Here is a 13,258-nt window from a genome sequence, read left to right as displayed (position 1 = left end):
AGGCAGGCATGCCTAGACCTGCTCAGCCTCAGCCCCACCCCCATCCCTCCTATCCTTCACAGAACATGATCTCCTCCTGTTTTCATAGCCTCTTTTAGGCCAGCAGCTTTTCCTGAGAGAGAAAGAGAGGAGGAGAGGGGAGGTGGGGTCGCGTGACTGGATCAATATATGAAAGAAGTAAAGTACAAACAAAGGAACATTTTTGAAAGTTTAGAAGGATACTGATTGATTTCTATTGCTCATTACATGTAAGTAATGAGTTTTAGACTCCGTTTCCACTAGTGCGACTTGTCATGCGACTTTGGACACATAGAAATGCACATATCACAGCCCATTGATTTGATTTCAATAGCACCCGTTCCCATCTATGCCACTTTGAAAATCAATGACTTTGAAAAGGTGCCTGCACTACTTTGATGCGGCCTTGATCCAGAGAGTGTAAAGATGGATCAAAGCTGCACTCAAAGTCACACTCTAAATCGCACAACTTAAGAGTCGCACTAGTGGAAACATAGCCACTAGGCTAGAGTGTGACTTTGGAGTGCAACTTTGATCCAATCTTACACTCTTAAAGTTTAAAGATTAAAGTTGCATCAAAGTAGTGCAGTTACCTTTTCAAAGTTGCATAGATGGGAACATACAGTATCTCACAAAAGTGAGTACACCCCCTCACATTTTTGTAAATATTTTATTATATGTTTTCATGTGACAACGCTGAAGAAATTTGCTGCCCCCTCAAAATAACTCAACACACAGCCATTAATGTCTAAACCGCTGGCGACAAAAGTGGGTACACCCCTAAGTGAAAATGTCCAAATTGGGCCCAATTAGCCATTTTCCCTCCCTGGTGTCATGTGACTCAGTAGTGTTACAAGGTCTCACGTGTGAATGGGGAGACGGTGTTTAAAAGGACACGTTCCTCTCAGAACAGGCCTCGCCATGTTCGACCAAAGCAGTTTAGTGCACGTGCTCAGCGTCATATCCAGAGGTTGCTTTTTGGGAAATAGACGTATGAGGGCTGCCAGCATTGCTGCAGAGGTTGAAGGGGTGTGGTGTTAGCCTGTCAGAGCTCAGACCATACACCGCACACTGCATCAAATTGGTCTGCATGGCTGTCATCCCAGAAAGAAGCCTCTTCTAAAGATGATGCACAAAAAAGCCTGAAAAGAGTTTGCTGAAGACAAGCAGACTAAGGATATGGATTACTGGAACCATGTCCTGTGGTCTGATGAGACCAAGATAAACTTATTTGGTTCAGATGGTGTCAAGCTTGTGTGGTGGCAACCAGGTGAGGAGTACAAAGACAAGTGTGTCATGCCTACAGTGAAGCATGGTGGTGGGAGTGTCATGGTCTGGGGCTGCATGAGTGCTGCCGGCACTGGGGAGCCACAGTTCCTTGAGGGAACCATGAATGCCAACATATACTGTGACATACTGAAGCAGAGCATGATCCCCTCCCTCCCCCTCCCAGAGACTGGGCCGCAGGGCAGTATTCCAACATGATAACGACCCCAAACACACCTCCAAGAAGACCACTGCCTTGCTAAAGAAGCTGAGGGTAAAGGTGAAGGACTGGCCAAGCATGTCTCCAGACCTAAACCCTATTGAGCATCTGTGGGGCATCCTTAGAAGGTGGAGGAATGCAAGGTCTCTAACATCCACCAGCTCCAGGATGTCATCATGGAGGAGTAAAAGAGGACTCCAGTGGCAACCTGTGAAACTCTGGTGAACTCCATACCCAAGAGGGTTAAGGGATCAAAGTCACATCAAAAGTTGCATCTTTTTACCTTTTCAAAGTCGCTGATTTTTAAAGTCGCATAGATGGGAATGGGTGCCATTGAAATCAATGGGCTGTGACTTGTCATGTGACTTTGTGTGTCCAAAGTTGCATGACAAGTCGCATTAGTGGAAACTGAACTTTAGTCTACGTTTCCAGTATTGCGATCTAGAGCGTGACTTTGATGCGGCTTTGATCCAACTTTACACTCTCTGGATCAAAGTTTCATCAAAAATTGCATCAAAGTAGTGTAGGTACCTTTTCAAAGTTGCATAGATGGAAATGGGTGCCATTGATTAGTCGCACTAGTGTAAACGTAGACTTAGTGTGGTTTCCTGTACTATGATCACTGTAGACTGTGAGCTGAGACCCCAGAGCACTTCCAGCTACACTGACAGTCCCCCCCTCCTCCTCCTGTGTCCAGCTTCCTTCTCCTATGTTAGTCTTCATTCAAAGCCCAGTGCAGCTATAGTGTATATGTGCCCCCCGCCCCGTGTCTTGTGTGAACTATTTTTCCATTTTCTCATGAATTAGGATGTACAATGCATCTTAACTGGTGAGAGTACACTGGGTGGGAACCTATGATCAGCTCCTCCCATTCTGTATACGCCCAATGGCTACACAGGAACAGTGTCCCTGCCTGGAAGTGATGTCACTAGCTTTCAGTAACCACACCCACTTGCTGCTCTTGAACTCAGCAGGAAAATAAATTAAAGTCACGTGACAGCACTGAAAACTGCAAAATAGTTTTTTTTGGACAGGAAGTAATAAAAAAGGCAATCTATACTTAAAATGCTGTGATCACTAAGTGCAAATTGCCATCAACTTTCCTCTTAGCAGGAATTAAATTGTTTCAAACACCATATAGTATTAAAAATTGTTTCAATTGTAAACAATCTTCTTCAGGGGATGTCTGGTGGAACATGCACAAATAGACCAGTTTTGTACAAGCGTCAGATCGCTGCAACACATCCTAGGGGGGTCACAGGTCAGAGGGATGGAACCATAAGCCACACAAGGGATCAGAGGGGATAGCCAGTCAGGGCAGACCCAATGAGAACCGCATGTCCACCCAGCAATTCAGCCAATGATATTGAGAGGCATGTATGAAGGTATTAAAAGCTGGCTATGGGTCGCCATAAGTAAGCCCTGCATAATAGTAATGCACCGTATGTGACCAGACGGCTGGGTCGACCGGCAAAAATTAATTCCTGCTAAGAGGAAAGTTGATGACTATTTGCACTTAGCGACCAGAGCATTTTATGAATTGATTGACCTTTTAATTACTTTTTGTACAAATAAACTATTTTAATAAAAAAAAAAAAAAATGTTTGGTATATCATTTTCTGGCTGCAACAAAGTCCCATGGGAGATGTGTTCTTCTTATGTAGTATCTAGGGACGGAGCAGCCTGTAACCCATGATGATATACTCACCTCAATCCACAAATGGCAGAAGATATTTACAGTACCTACAAGTAAGCTTTATTATAGGCTTACCTGTAGAGAAAACATAAACAAAGTTTACTACCACCTTAAGCTGACTTAGAGTTGAAATACTAGAGTATGTGTTGCGTAGACAGTTTTTTTTTTATTTTTAGTACACTCTTGAAAGTGCTGGTTTCCCAGCAATCTTTAGTGGCACAATTTTTTATGAACAGAGCAGTGTTCAGTGTTGCGGCGGGCAGTGGGAAATGTAAGTATTTACCTTCTTCTTTTGCAGTGTATATTTTTTGACCATTTTTATATTTATGAGAGGGTTGCTTTACAGGATAAGTTTCCTTTGTGAATTAACCACTTGCCGACCACCACACGACTATATATGGCAGCGGTCAGCCGCTCCCAGGCTAAGTGACGTACCGGTACGTCACTAGCCTGGGAGCCAATAGGGGGCAAGCGCACGCCACCGGAGGCGCGATCCCGACCCCGCTCGTTCCCTATGAAGCCCGCGCGTGTGACCGGCGGACCCAATGTCCGCCTGTCACTCGCGATCGTCGGGTGGAGAGGGAAAGAGGGAGAAAGACAGGCAGCTAATGTAAACAAAGCCGCCTGTCATTCTCCCCTGTGTAAAAGCACAGATCATACGGTTCTGCTATGTAGGACCGTTGATCTGTGCTGTTACACACAAAGCCACATCCAATCACAGTTATAAGCACGCCCCTAGGGACACACTTAACCCCTCCCTCTCCAATAAAGTTAACCTCTTCCCTCCCAGTGTCATTTTTACAGTAACAGTGCATATGTATAGCACTGATTACTGTAGTAATGTCACTGGTAACCCCAAAAGTGTCAAAAATGTCAGTCAAGGGTCCGATCCGCCGCAATGTTGCAGTCCCGCAAAAAAAAAAAAAACGCAGATCTCCGCCATTACTCGTTAAAAAAACTACAACAAAAATGACAAAAAATCTTTCCCTTAGTTAAGTAAATGCAATAACTTTTGCGCAAACCAATCAAAATATGCTTTTTACGATTTTTTTTACCAAAAATATGTAGCATAAAACAAATTGGCCTAAAATGTTAAAAAAATTAGATTTTTACATTTTTTGGGGGGAATTTCATATAAAAAAATTTGAAAAATATTGTTATTTTTGCAAAATTGTCGCTTTTTTTTTTTTGTTTATAACGCATGATCAAAAAAAATCGCACAGGTGATCAAATACCACCAAAAGAAAGCTCTGTTTGTGGGAAAAAAAGGACATCAAATTAGTTTGGGTACAGCGTTGCACGACAGCGCAATTGTCCATTAAAGTCACGCAGTGCCGAATCACAAAATAGGCCCTGGTCAGGAAGGGGGTAAAATCATCCGGGGCTTAAGTGGTTAAATACACTTATCACCAGAGCTAAGCCACTGCTACTACAGGGAGAGGGAGAATGCACTACTCATGCACAGGTTTGAATTAGGGAGAGAGCTTGTTGCTGTGATACTGTGGGTGGTTCTTTCTAGCTTCTAGGCAAGACTGGGGACTCGCATAAGTCGCAATAATTTGCATAGTGTTTTTTTTGCCCCCTACTGGGGCACCTCGACTGCATAGCAAATTGTATTCAAAAGGTGGACATACCCTTTAAACATTCATTTAATTTTTGATAAAACGGTGCTTAACTGCGTTTGATGAAAGAGGTAGGTGTTAGATCATGTAGTTGCAATTGTCCAATGCCTAGCACTTCCAGCTTCCTCTGACAACTACTTTCTCATTTGTTGTATGGGCCTTGCAGAAACAGGATGCGAGAGGAAAAATATCCCAACAGGGTAACAAACAAAAACAAAAACTTACAGAAACTTAAATTTTTCCCCACTGTGTCCAAACTAAGAACAAAATGTAGGGGTTAAGTTGCAAGTGATAGCAAATTTACCTCTCCAACAGCACAGTAGTGACCATTGGGACAGACTGCAAAACAAAGAATCACATGTTAGCATCAGTAAATTAACATCAAATGTTAGAGATGGCCAGGGTTGATTTATTAAAGGAATAGAATATGTTCACTTTACAAAATGAATGTTCACTTCAGTTAATGAACAAGATTAAAGCAAAAGTCAATTTCACTTTGTAAAGAATATCCGATTCTCTTTGATGATTGAAGGTCTGCTTCTTTAGTAAACCAACCCCACTATATTACAATCACTAAATATCATTCATGAAGACACTGTGAAATATGAAAAAGGTGAAACCAATCAAACCAATTACATTTTGTCATTTTTTTTTTTTTGTGTAGATTAGCATGGTATACCAAATACCAGGTAACTATTAGGGATGAGCTGGAGGTTCAGTCCAAACACAACTTCAGTGGAAGCCGAATGTCATGTATAATAGTGGTATTGCATCCACTATTATACATGTGACGTCACTGACCCCAATCACTTACACAGCTGGGAAAACCCAACCCATATAAGGAAAGGGGTGGGACTAGTTTAAAAAAATGCATGGGGTTTCTCTCCCATTTTATACCAGGCCCTTTAAGTCTGGCATGGATTTTAAGGGGAAAGTCTACGCAATCATCAAACCAAGAAAAATACAAGTGTGGACCCTTATCTGAGTGTTCATCCCCCTTCCTGAACTATACCAGACCACATGCCCTCAACATGGGGGGGGGGGGCTTGCCAGAGGCGGCTCCCCTGACAAAGCACCTTGTCCCCCATGCTGGTGAAGACAAGGGCTTTTGGTCCACTGGTTGTGGGGGGTCTCTGGATGGGGGCATATTGAAATCTGGAAGCTCCCTCTAACAAAAAGGGGGTACCCAGATACTGGCCACTCCCTATAAGAAGGGTATATAGTACCCCTAATAATATAATAAAAATGTAAAGGGTAAATAAAAAGACAGTTTATAAAAAGTTATTTTATAAAAAAAAAAAAAAAAAGTCCCACGATGTACATTCACCATTAATCATGTTGTTCAGTCATGTAGATCTATGTCAATCATGATACCCAACGCCTGCCAACCCACAAAAGAAAAAAAAAAAAACATTGCACACCAAGACAAGTCTAGTCTTTTCACTTAATTTCCACTGAATGACAGGTATACATCCCAACCACCCATTTCAAGGGTATTTGGGGGCCTTTGGAGGGGTCTGTGTGCCAACGGGAAAATTTAATTTACTGCCAATTTAAAACACTTTTTCATTTTGTAAAGGTCAGTGTTTTAAAAAAATTACTCCTCCCAGCCGAATGGAAACTGAATAAAAATATTTTAAACATATATAAACATCCTATATAAAAAAGGAGCAGATAAACAAAGGCTCAATGGGGGGACTAACACACCTGCTCACCCGGCGCTAAAATAAACATTAAAATGCAATATAAAATCACATATAAAAGTAAGCTGCTGCTATAACATCAAATAACATAAATAAAGGTGCATATAAAGATAGCAATCATCAATAATAGCAGACTAAAACGCACTAGCAGCGCTCAAATAAAGTGCAGTCCACTGGGATAGGGAATAAAGTCCATACAGTTCATGCACAATGCCCAAAAGGTGTCCACTGACGGCAATCCTACGCAAACAGGAAACGCTTTAGATGTTCACCACACCGGACCCTCCACCTCACCAAGGTGCTCGCCCTTAAGGAAATGCACTCACCAGAAATCTGGTCAAAACGAGCCCACAACATAAGCCAATCTCCGGCTGAGAATCGATCGTCCGGTCTCCACAGGAAAACGACATCCACCAGACAAAACACCTGATAGATCTTGGTCAAATGAATGAGTGTAGCGGACCCAGAGTGCGTTCCCAGGATTCAGAGGCGGTACATGTGAAAATAATAATTCTTATAGGGCAGTACTGTATGGCTAAAAGACCTCTTTATTTCCCCAACAACCATCCCCTGTAGCAATTGCACTTACAGCTGTAAGTGCAATTGCTACAGGGGATGGTTGTTGGGGAAATAAAGAGGTCTTTTAGCCATAAAGTACTGCCCTATGAGAATTATTATTTTCACATGTACCGCCTCTGAATCCTGGGAACGCACTCTGGGTCCGCTACACTCATTCATTTGACCAAGATCTATCAGGTGTTTTGTCTGGTGGATGTCGTTTTCCTGTGGAGACTGGACAATCGATTCTCAGCCGGAGATTGGCTTATGTTGTGGGCTCGTTTTGACCAGATTTCTGGTGAGTGCATTTCCTTAAGGGCGAGCACCTTGGTGAGGTGGAGGGTCCGGTGTGGTGAACATCTAAAGCATTTCCTGTTTGTGTAGGATTGCCGTCAGTGGACACCTTTTGGGCATTGTACATGAACTGTATGGACTTTATTCCCTATCCCAGTGGACTGCACTTTATTTGAGCGCTGCTAGTGCGTTTTAGTCTGCTATTATTGATGATTGCTATCTTTATATGCACCTTTATTTATATATAAACATCCTGGTCATTATATTTTTTAAAACTATGGACAAGAGTTGATCAAATTTACACATTGCTAATGTATCAAACTATAACTCTGTCGCTAAAGTGGAACTGATTATGATAAAAAGGTTTACCTGCAAAGAAGCACATAAATATTAGCTCTCCTGCTACCCAAATGCACTTGTAAACCAGAGGAATCACCTTCTGAAGTTTGTTCAAAAACCAACACTTCCAGGCGTGCTAATCTCTTGATCCTTCCTTGCATTAAGTGGTTCCCGCTGACCTCAATATCACTACAGGACACGGTAGTGACATGGGGGATGGTGTAAGGAACCACAGCGCTCAACGTGGGACCAGGAAATTGATACTCCTGGAAATGTCGGCTTCTGAAGAGACCCTGGATTACAGCAGCGTTTAGCAGCACAGGCAAAAAGATAGATAAGTATTTGCTTTCTTCTTTGCAGGTAGACAATTGTATATCCTTTTTTTAATTTAGCAACCAAGGTACTATAAAATAATCAAGTAAGCAAAAAACATATGCCTTCCTAGTTCTAAGTTCTTAGATGCAGCACAAATACAGAAAGGCTTAGGCTTCAGTCACATGTACATTTGTATCTGAAAGCAGCTAAAAGCAAGTAATCTGCACTTGAAAAAGTTGAAATATTTCCTGAAGATAATTGCAGTTTGTAAATGAGTTTAGCTGTGTCAGCATTTGTTTTCCCAATACCCCCATTTTTGGGGTGATGCTATACCCCAGGCATCTCCTCTTCCACTTTGTTGGTGGTTTTCTCAGCAAACAGATAGATCTGTGCAGAGCAAAGACTGCGCTTACCGTGTTGCTTAAGAGAGAAAACAAAATTAAGGGCGATTTCACATGCATGGAATCACTTTTAAAAATGCATCGCACTAAACTGCATGGTACTGCAGTACAATGCGATTTGGTGCCTGTAAATGCACTGCGTTGTGATCTGTGTTTGGGGTGCTGATAACAATTAATTGGCACCTGCATGCAGATCCCAAGGGCAGCGCAGTCACCTGCAGTGCGGAAAACACACACGGAATGCGCCTTTCCCGCACTGCGTTCTGAGGAAGATAGAGAGGCAGAGACAGAGGCAAAGGAAGCAAAGTTGGGTACATCCCCTAACATCCCAGCATCTAACTAAGGAATGTTTTGTCCTGATGTATGAGGAAATCAAAACCTATCCCAATAAATTTTACAACTGTACCAGTATGTCAGTGTTCACCTTTGACAGCTTACTAACTTGCTAGACAATGGGGTTTGATTTACTAAAGGCAATGGGGTTGATTTACTTAAAGCGGAGTTCCAGGCACAGAAAGCATTTTTCAATAAACATACCCCCGGGACAGTCAGGGCTAGCACATTCCACAATGGCTAGCCTCTGATCTGTCCCGGTTCGCACTTACCTGCAAGAAGAAATACTTACTTATAAAATTTCTTCCACGCGGAGCCAGCGGCCGGCATGTGAGGACGTGCTGAGTGAGAGCTCCGTTTGACTGCCTAAAATCCTGTCTTTATCCTGCCCGCAAACTCCACTTTTTGTGCTGCTGGCTGCTCGGGGGGATCCCTGAACCTGGTGGAGATACTTTCGGCATGGTGAAATACGGAAAAGCGGCTCCGATGCCGCCGGGGGACAGGCTGGCTCGCTTTGCCTGGGGAGCCCAAGATTGCGCCGGCCGTCCAGCGGAGGAGGCGCTGCGGGAGCGGGACGTTGCGGACATTGTCGGGGATATCTGGTATGATCCAGAGGCTCCGGTGCCCGCTCCTATGCCACCGAGGAAGGGACTGAGGCAGAGGGGGAGATCGCTGGACAGGCATGTGAAGCCGGTGAGTGCTGACAATTCTGGGCCTCATCCCTCGGCCCCTGGGGAGCCATCTCTGTCCCAGATTATGGAGGCCATACAATTCTGCCGATCCTCCCTTACTGAACACATAGATGGGCTTAAAATTGAATTCTCCTTTCTGAAGCAAGATCTGACCAAGGTGAAGGACAGGACACGTGCGGCAGAGAGGAGGATTCAGGATGTGGAAGCTGTAATCCGGCCTATGGAGATGACGGTGCAGGTGTCTAAACCAGTGGTTCTCAATTCCGGTCCTCGGGACCCACCAACAGGCCAGGTTTGCAAGATAACTAAATTACATCACAGGTGATCTCATTTGCTGCTCAGTGATTTCAGTATTCTAGTCTGCATCCCCCAAGGTAATACTTAAAATCTGGCCTGTTAGTGGGTCCCGAGGACCGGAATTGAGAACCACTGGTCTAAACAGACTGTTGCTGAACATACGCTTAAACTGGCTGATATGGAGGATTGTATGCGCCGCAATAACCTCAGGTTTGTGGGCTTTCCTGAGGGTGCGGAAGCCAGGCAGCCGGAGGACTTTCTGGAGGGTTGGTTGAAAGCCAATATGGACGCTGCCACCTTTACTAGGCTGTTTGCTATTGAGCGGGCCCATAGGATCCCAACCAAGGCGCCTCCGAGAGGGGCCATTCCTCGCCCTTTGATTGCGAAGCTGGTTCATTTTAGGGATAGGGAGAACATTCTGCGAATGGCTCGTACGGGCCCTGCACTGGAATATAATGGCTATCGTATTTCAATTTATCCTGACTTTTCGGTGACCACACAGAAACAGAGAGCCAGCTATCAACCTGTGAAGAGGCGCCTCCGAGAACTTAATTTGGGGTACAGTATGCTATACCCGGCCAAGTTGAGGGTGGTGGATGGGGGCAAATCCCACTTCTTCAATAACCCCACGGAGGCGTCTGAGTGGCTTGATGCGAGGGGCCCTCGTGCACGAAATGGATCCCCTGGAAGATCCTGAATGAGGCTCGATCTGACTGCTGTTGTGGCCTGATGCTGATCGACTGGAGTTTGTGTGACTACATATGGAACTGTTTTTTTTGCAGGCGGTCAGATAGACTCTTTTTTCTCTGGTTGACTTTTGTTGCTCCCCTTCTTTTTCTAGGGGTTCCCCGATTGTTTTTGGTCGGTTGACGAGTTTTTTCTCTCTAGGGATCATTTCATTTTTGAAAGAGTCTGCGTGTCGTGGGAGTGTAAGTCCTTGTGACTGGGGGAGGGGGGTATGGTTCCATACATTTTGCACTTCTAAGGAGGGGACTCTGGTGTTTTCTACGGTTTTTGTGTTTGGGGATGAAGCACTTGGCGGGTTGGGGCTGGGTGCAGGGAGGGGGGTGGTGTGGGAGGTGGGCTGGGTTTTCATTTTTTTCATTTCAGGTGACTGGGGGAACTCTACTGGAGCTGAGACATGTTGGGGGCCTGTATTTGCTATGCTGCCGTGTTGGGGTCTTGTCTGGTGTTCAGAGACGGAGGGGGGGATCCTGGAGCTGGGGCTGAGTGGGAGGGCCCTGGAAGATGTCGAGGTGGGGAGTCTTCTGCTGCCTGTGAACTCATGTGATGGCTGAGCGTCTTAAATTGGTGTCCTGGAATGTCTGGGGCTTGAACTCGAAGTTCAAACGTTCGTTGATTTTTGATTATCTTAAAGCGCATAAGCCACATTTGATTCTGCTGCAGGAGACTCATTTACAGGGCTCCAGGATCCTCTCCTTGAAAAGAGCATATATTGCCAGTATGTATCATTCAACGTACTCATCTTATGCCAGAGGGGTCTCCATTTTGGTCACGAAAGCGATGCCTATCGCGGTGCAAACGGTTAAGACAGATGTGTTTGGGAGGTACGTGATCCTGGTCCTTAAGGTGTGCCTAAGGGTACTGACGGTTGTGAACGTTTATATACCTCCTCCATTCTCATTGGCCCTGCTTGATGACATTTTTAAGGCAGCCATGGAAGTGGCGGAGGGACAAGTGTTCATTATGGGGGATTTCAATGCTATCTCGGATCCTGAGCTGGACAGACTGAGGGTCACGGCCGGTTCTTCGGCTCCTTTGGCGAGGTGGTTGGCCTCTTCTGGCTTTCGGGACGTTTGGAGGCATACTCACCCGCTAGCCAGAGAATATTCGTGTTATTCAGAGACACATAAATCGCTGTCTCGGGTGGACACTGTCCTCGCTGAGGAGACGGGATTGGGTCTGGTGGACTCGGTGGAATATTTACCTAGAGTCCACTCGAATCACTCGCCCCTGGCTCTCACTCTTCGGGTGGGGTTTAGGGAGGGTGTTCGCCAGTGGAGGATGGAAACCAGTTGGTTGCAGGAGGAATACATTAAAATTGCTTGTTCCCAAGCAATTGCCAATTACTGGGTGGAGAATGGGGTGTACGGGGAACCTCCGCTTCAGTGGGAGGCCTTTAAAGCTACATTGCGGGGGGTTTTCATGAACGAATTGAAAAGTTTTAAGAGACAACTAGCCTCTACCAGGGTGGAAAAGGAGTTGGAAGTTTCCAGGGCTGAGGTGGACTATGTGGGTGCTCCGGGCCCAGATAGGCTGCTTAGTTGGAGGCAGGCGACTAGGGACCTACAGATGTTTCTGACCGACCAGACGACTAACACAATGCTGGCCCAGAGGCGGAGGGTGTTTGGAGACAAGAATGGGCGGCTGTTGGCTTTCCTGGCCCGCTCGGAGCATGCGCCGGTGCATGTGGGATGTGTGCTGGGGGAACAGGGACGGGAAGTTACGGATCCTGCTGGTATACTTCGGGAATTTACCCGCTATTACGAGGACCTGTATAAGTCCGGTCTGGTCCATGACCGGGCGGAGCTCGATGACTATCTGCAGGGCATTGAGTTCCCGCAGTTGTCAGAGGAGGATGTACGTTTCTTGGACAAGGGGCTCACTGTGGGGGAAATTGGGAAGGCCATTGCATCCTTCTCCCCTAGGAAATCCCCTGGTATGGATGGGCTGCTGTCAGAGTGGTATCATGCCTTCAGGGATGAGTTGTCGCCCCGTCTGCTGCGGATGTACGAATCTGCGCGGAAGGGGGGGGTTCTACCTCTTTCTATGAGGGAGGCGCTGGTGGTACTTATTCCAAAGCCGGGGAAGGATCTGCGAGACTGCGGGGCGTATAGACCGATCTCGTTGATTAATGTCGACACCAAAATTTTGGCCAAAGCCCTAGCTATGCGGCTGCAGACGATTATCCTGAAATTGATTAGGGCAGATCAGACGGGCTTTATGCCCGGTCGTTGTGCGCAGATGAATGTACGAAGGCTTTTTGTCAATCTTCAGGCACAGCATGACGTTATTGGGGAGAGAGTTGTGGCCTCTTTGGATACTCAAAAAGCCTTCGACTCAGTTGAGTGGCCGTATCTTTTCAGAGTGCTGGAAGCCTATGGCTTTGGCCCTGTCTTTCAATCTTGGGTGCGATTGTTGTATACGGAACCTCTGATGAGGGTTAGGGTGAATAGGCAGATTTCTGAGCCCTTCCTGATGCACAGGGGGACCAGACAGGGGTGCCCTCTGTCACCCCTGCTGTTCGCCCTTGCTATGGAACCCTTAGCTATAAGATTTTGAGAGAGTATAGTTTTCCGAGGGTTGAGGGTGGGTCACATGGAGGAGCGTGTTTCCCTATATGCAGACGACATGCTATTGTACCTACAGGATCCGGGACCTTCCTTGAATTACGCCATTCGTGTGATTCAGGAGTTTGGGGAGTATTCTGGTTTTTGCATCAATTGGGCCAAGTCCTCCCTGTTCCCACTGGACGAGGGGGTT

The 13,258-nt window shown here is 45.6% G+C and overlaps 1 protein-coding gene across 1 annotated transcript in view; it reads right to left on the bottom strand.

Moving 5' to 3' along the window:
* The window catches only part of LOC309552694 (E3 ubiquitin-protein ligase RNF213-like), a gene marked incomplete at its 5' end in the record, with an annotated part of 1,269,694 nt that overhangs the window by 98,334 nt on the left and 1,158,102 nt on the right, over positions 1–13,258 (bottom strand). Inside the window, one exon of the mRNA XM_082253620.1 lies at positions 5,127–5,161. Within this exon, the coding sequence (XP_082109746.1) occupies positions 5,127–5,161 (35 nt within the window). The remainder of the gene's footprint in view (positions 1–5,126; positions 5,162–13,258) is intronic.

This window comes from Pelophylax lessonae (genome assembly GCF_965119305.1).
Source record: "Pelophylax lessonae genome assembly, chromosome: 4".
Taxonomy (NCBI): domain Eukaryota; kingdom Metazoa; phylum Chordata; class Amphibia; order Anura; family Ranidae; genus Pelophylax; species Pelophylax lessonae.
The sequence above is the reverse complement of the archived record's forward strand: the minus strand, read 5'-3'. Positions and strand labels throughout refer to the sequence as shown.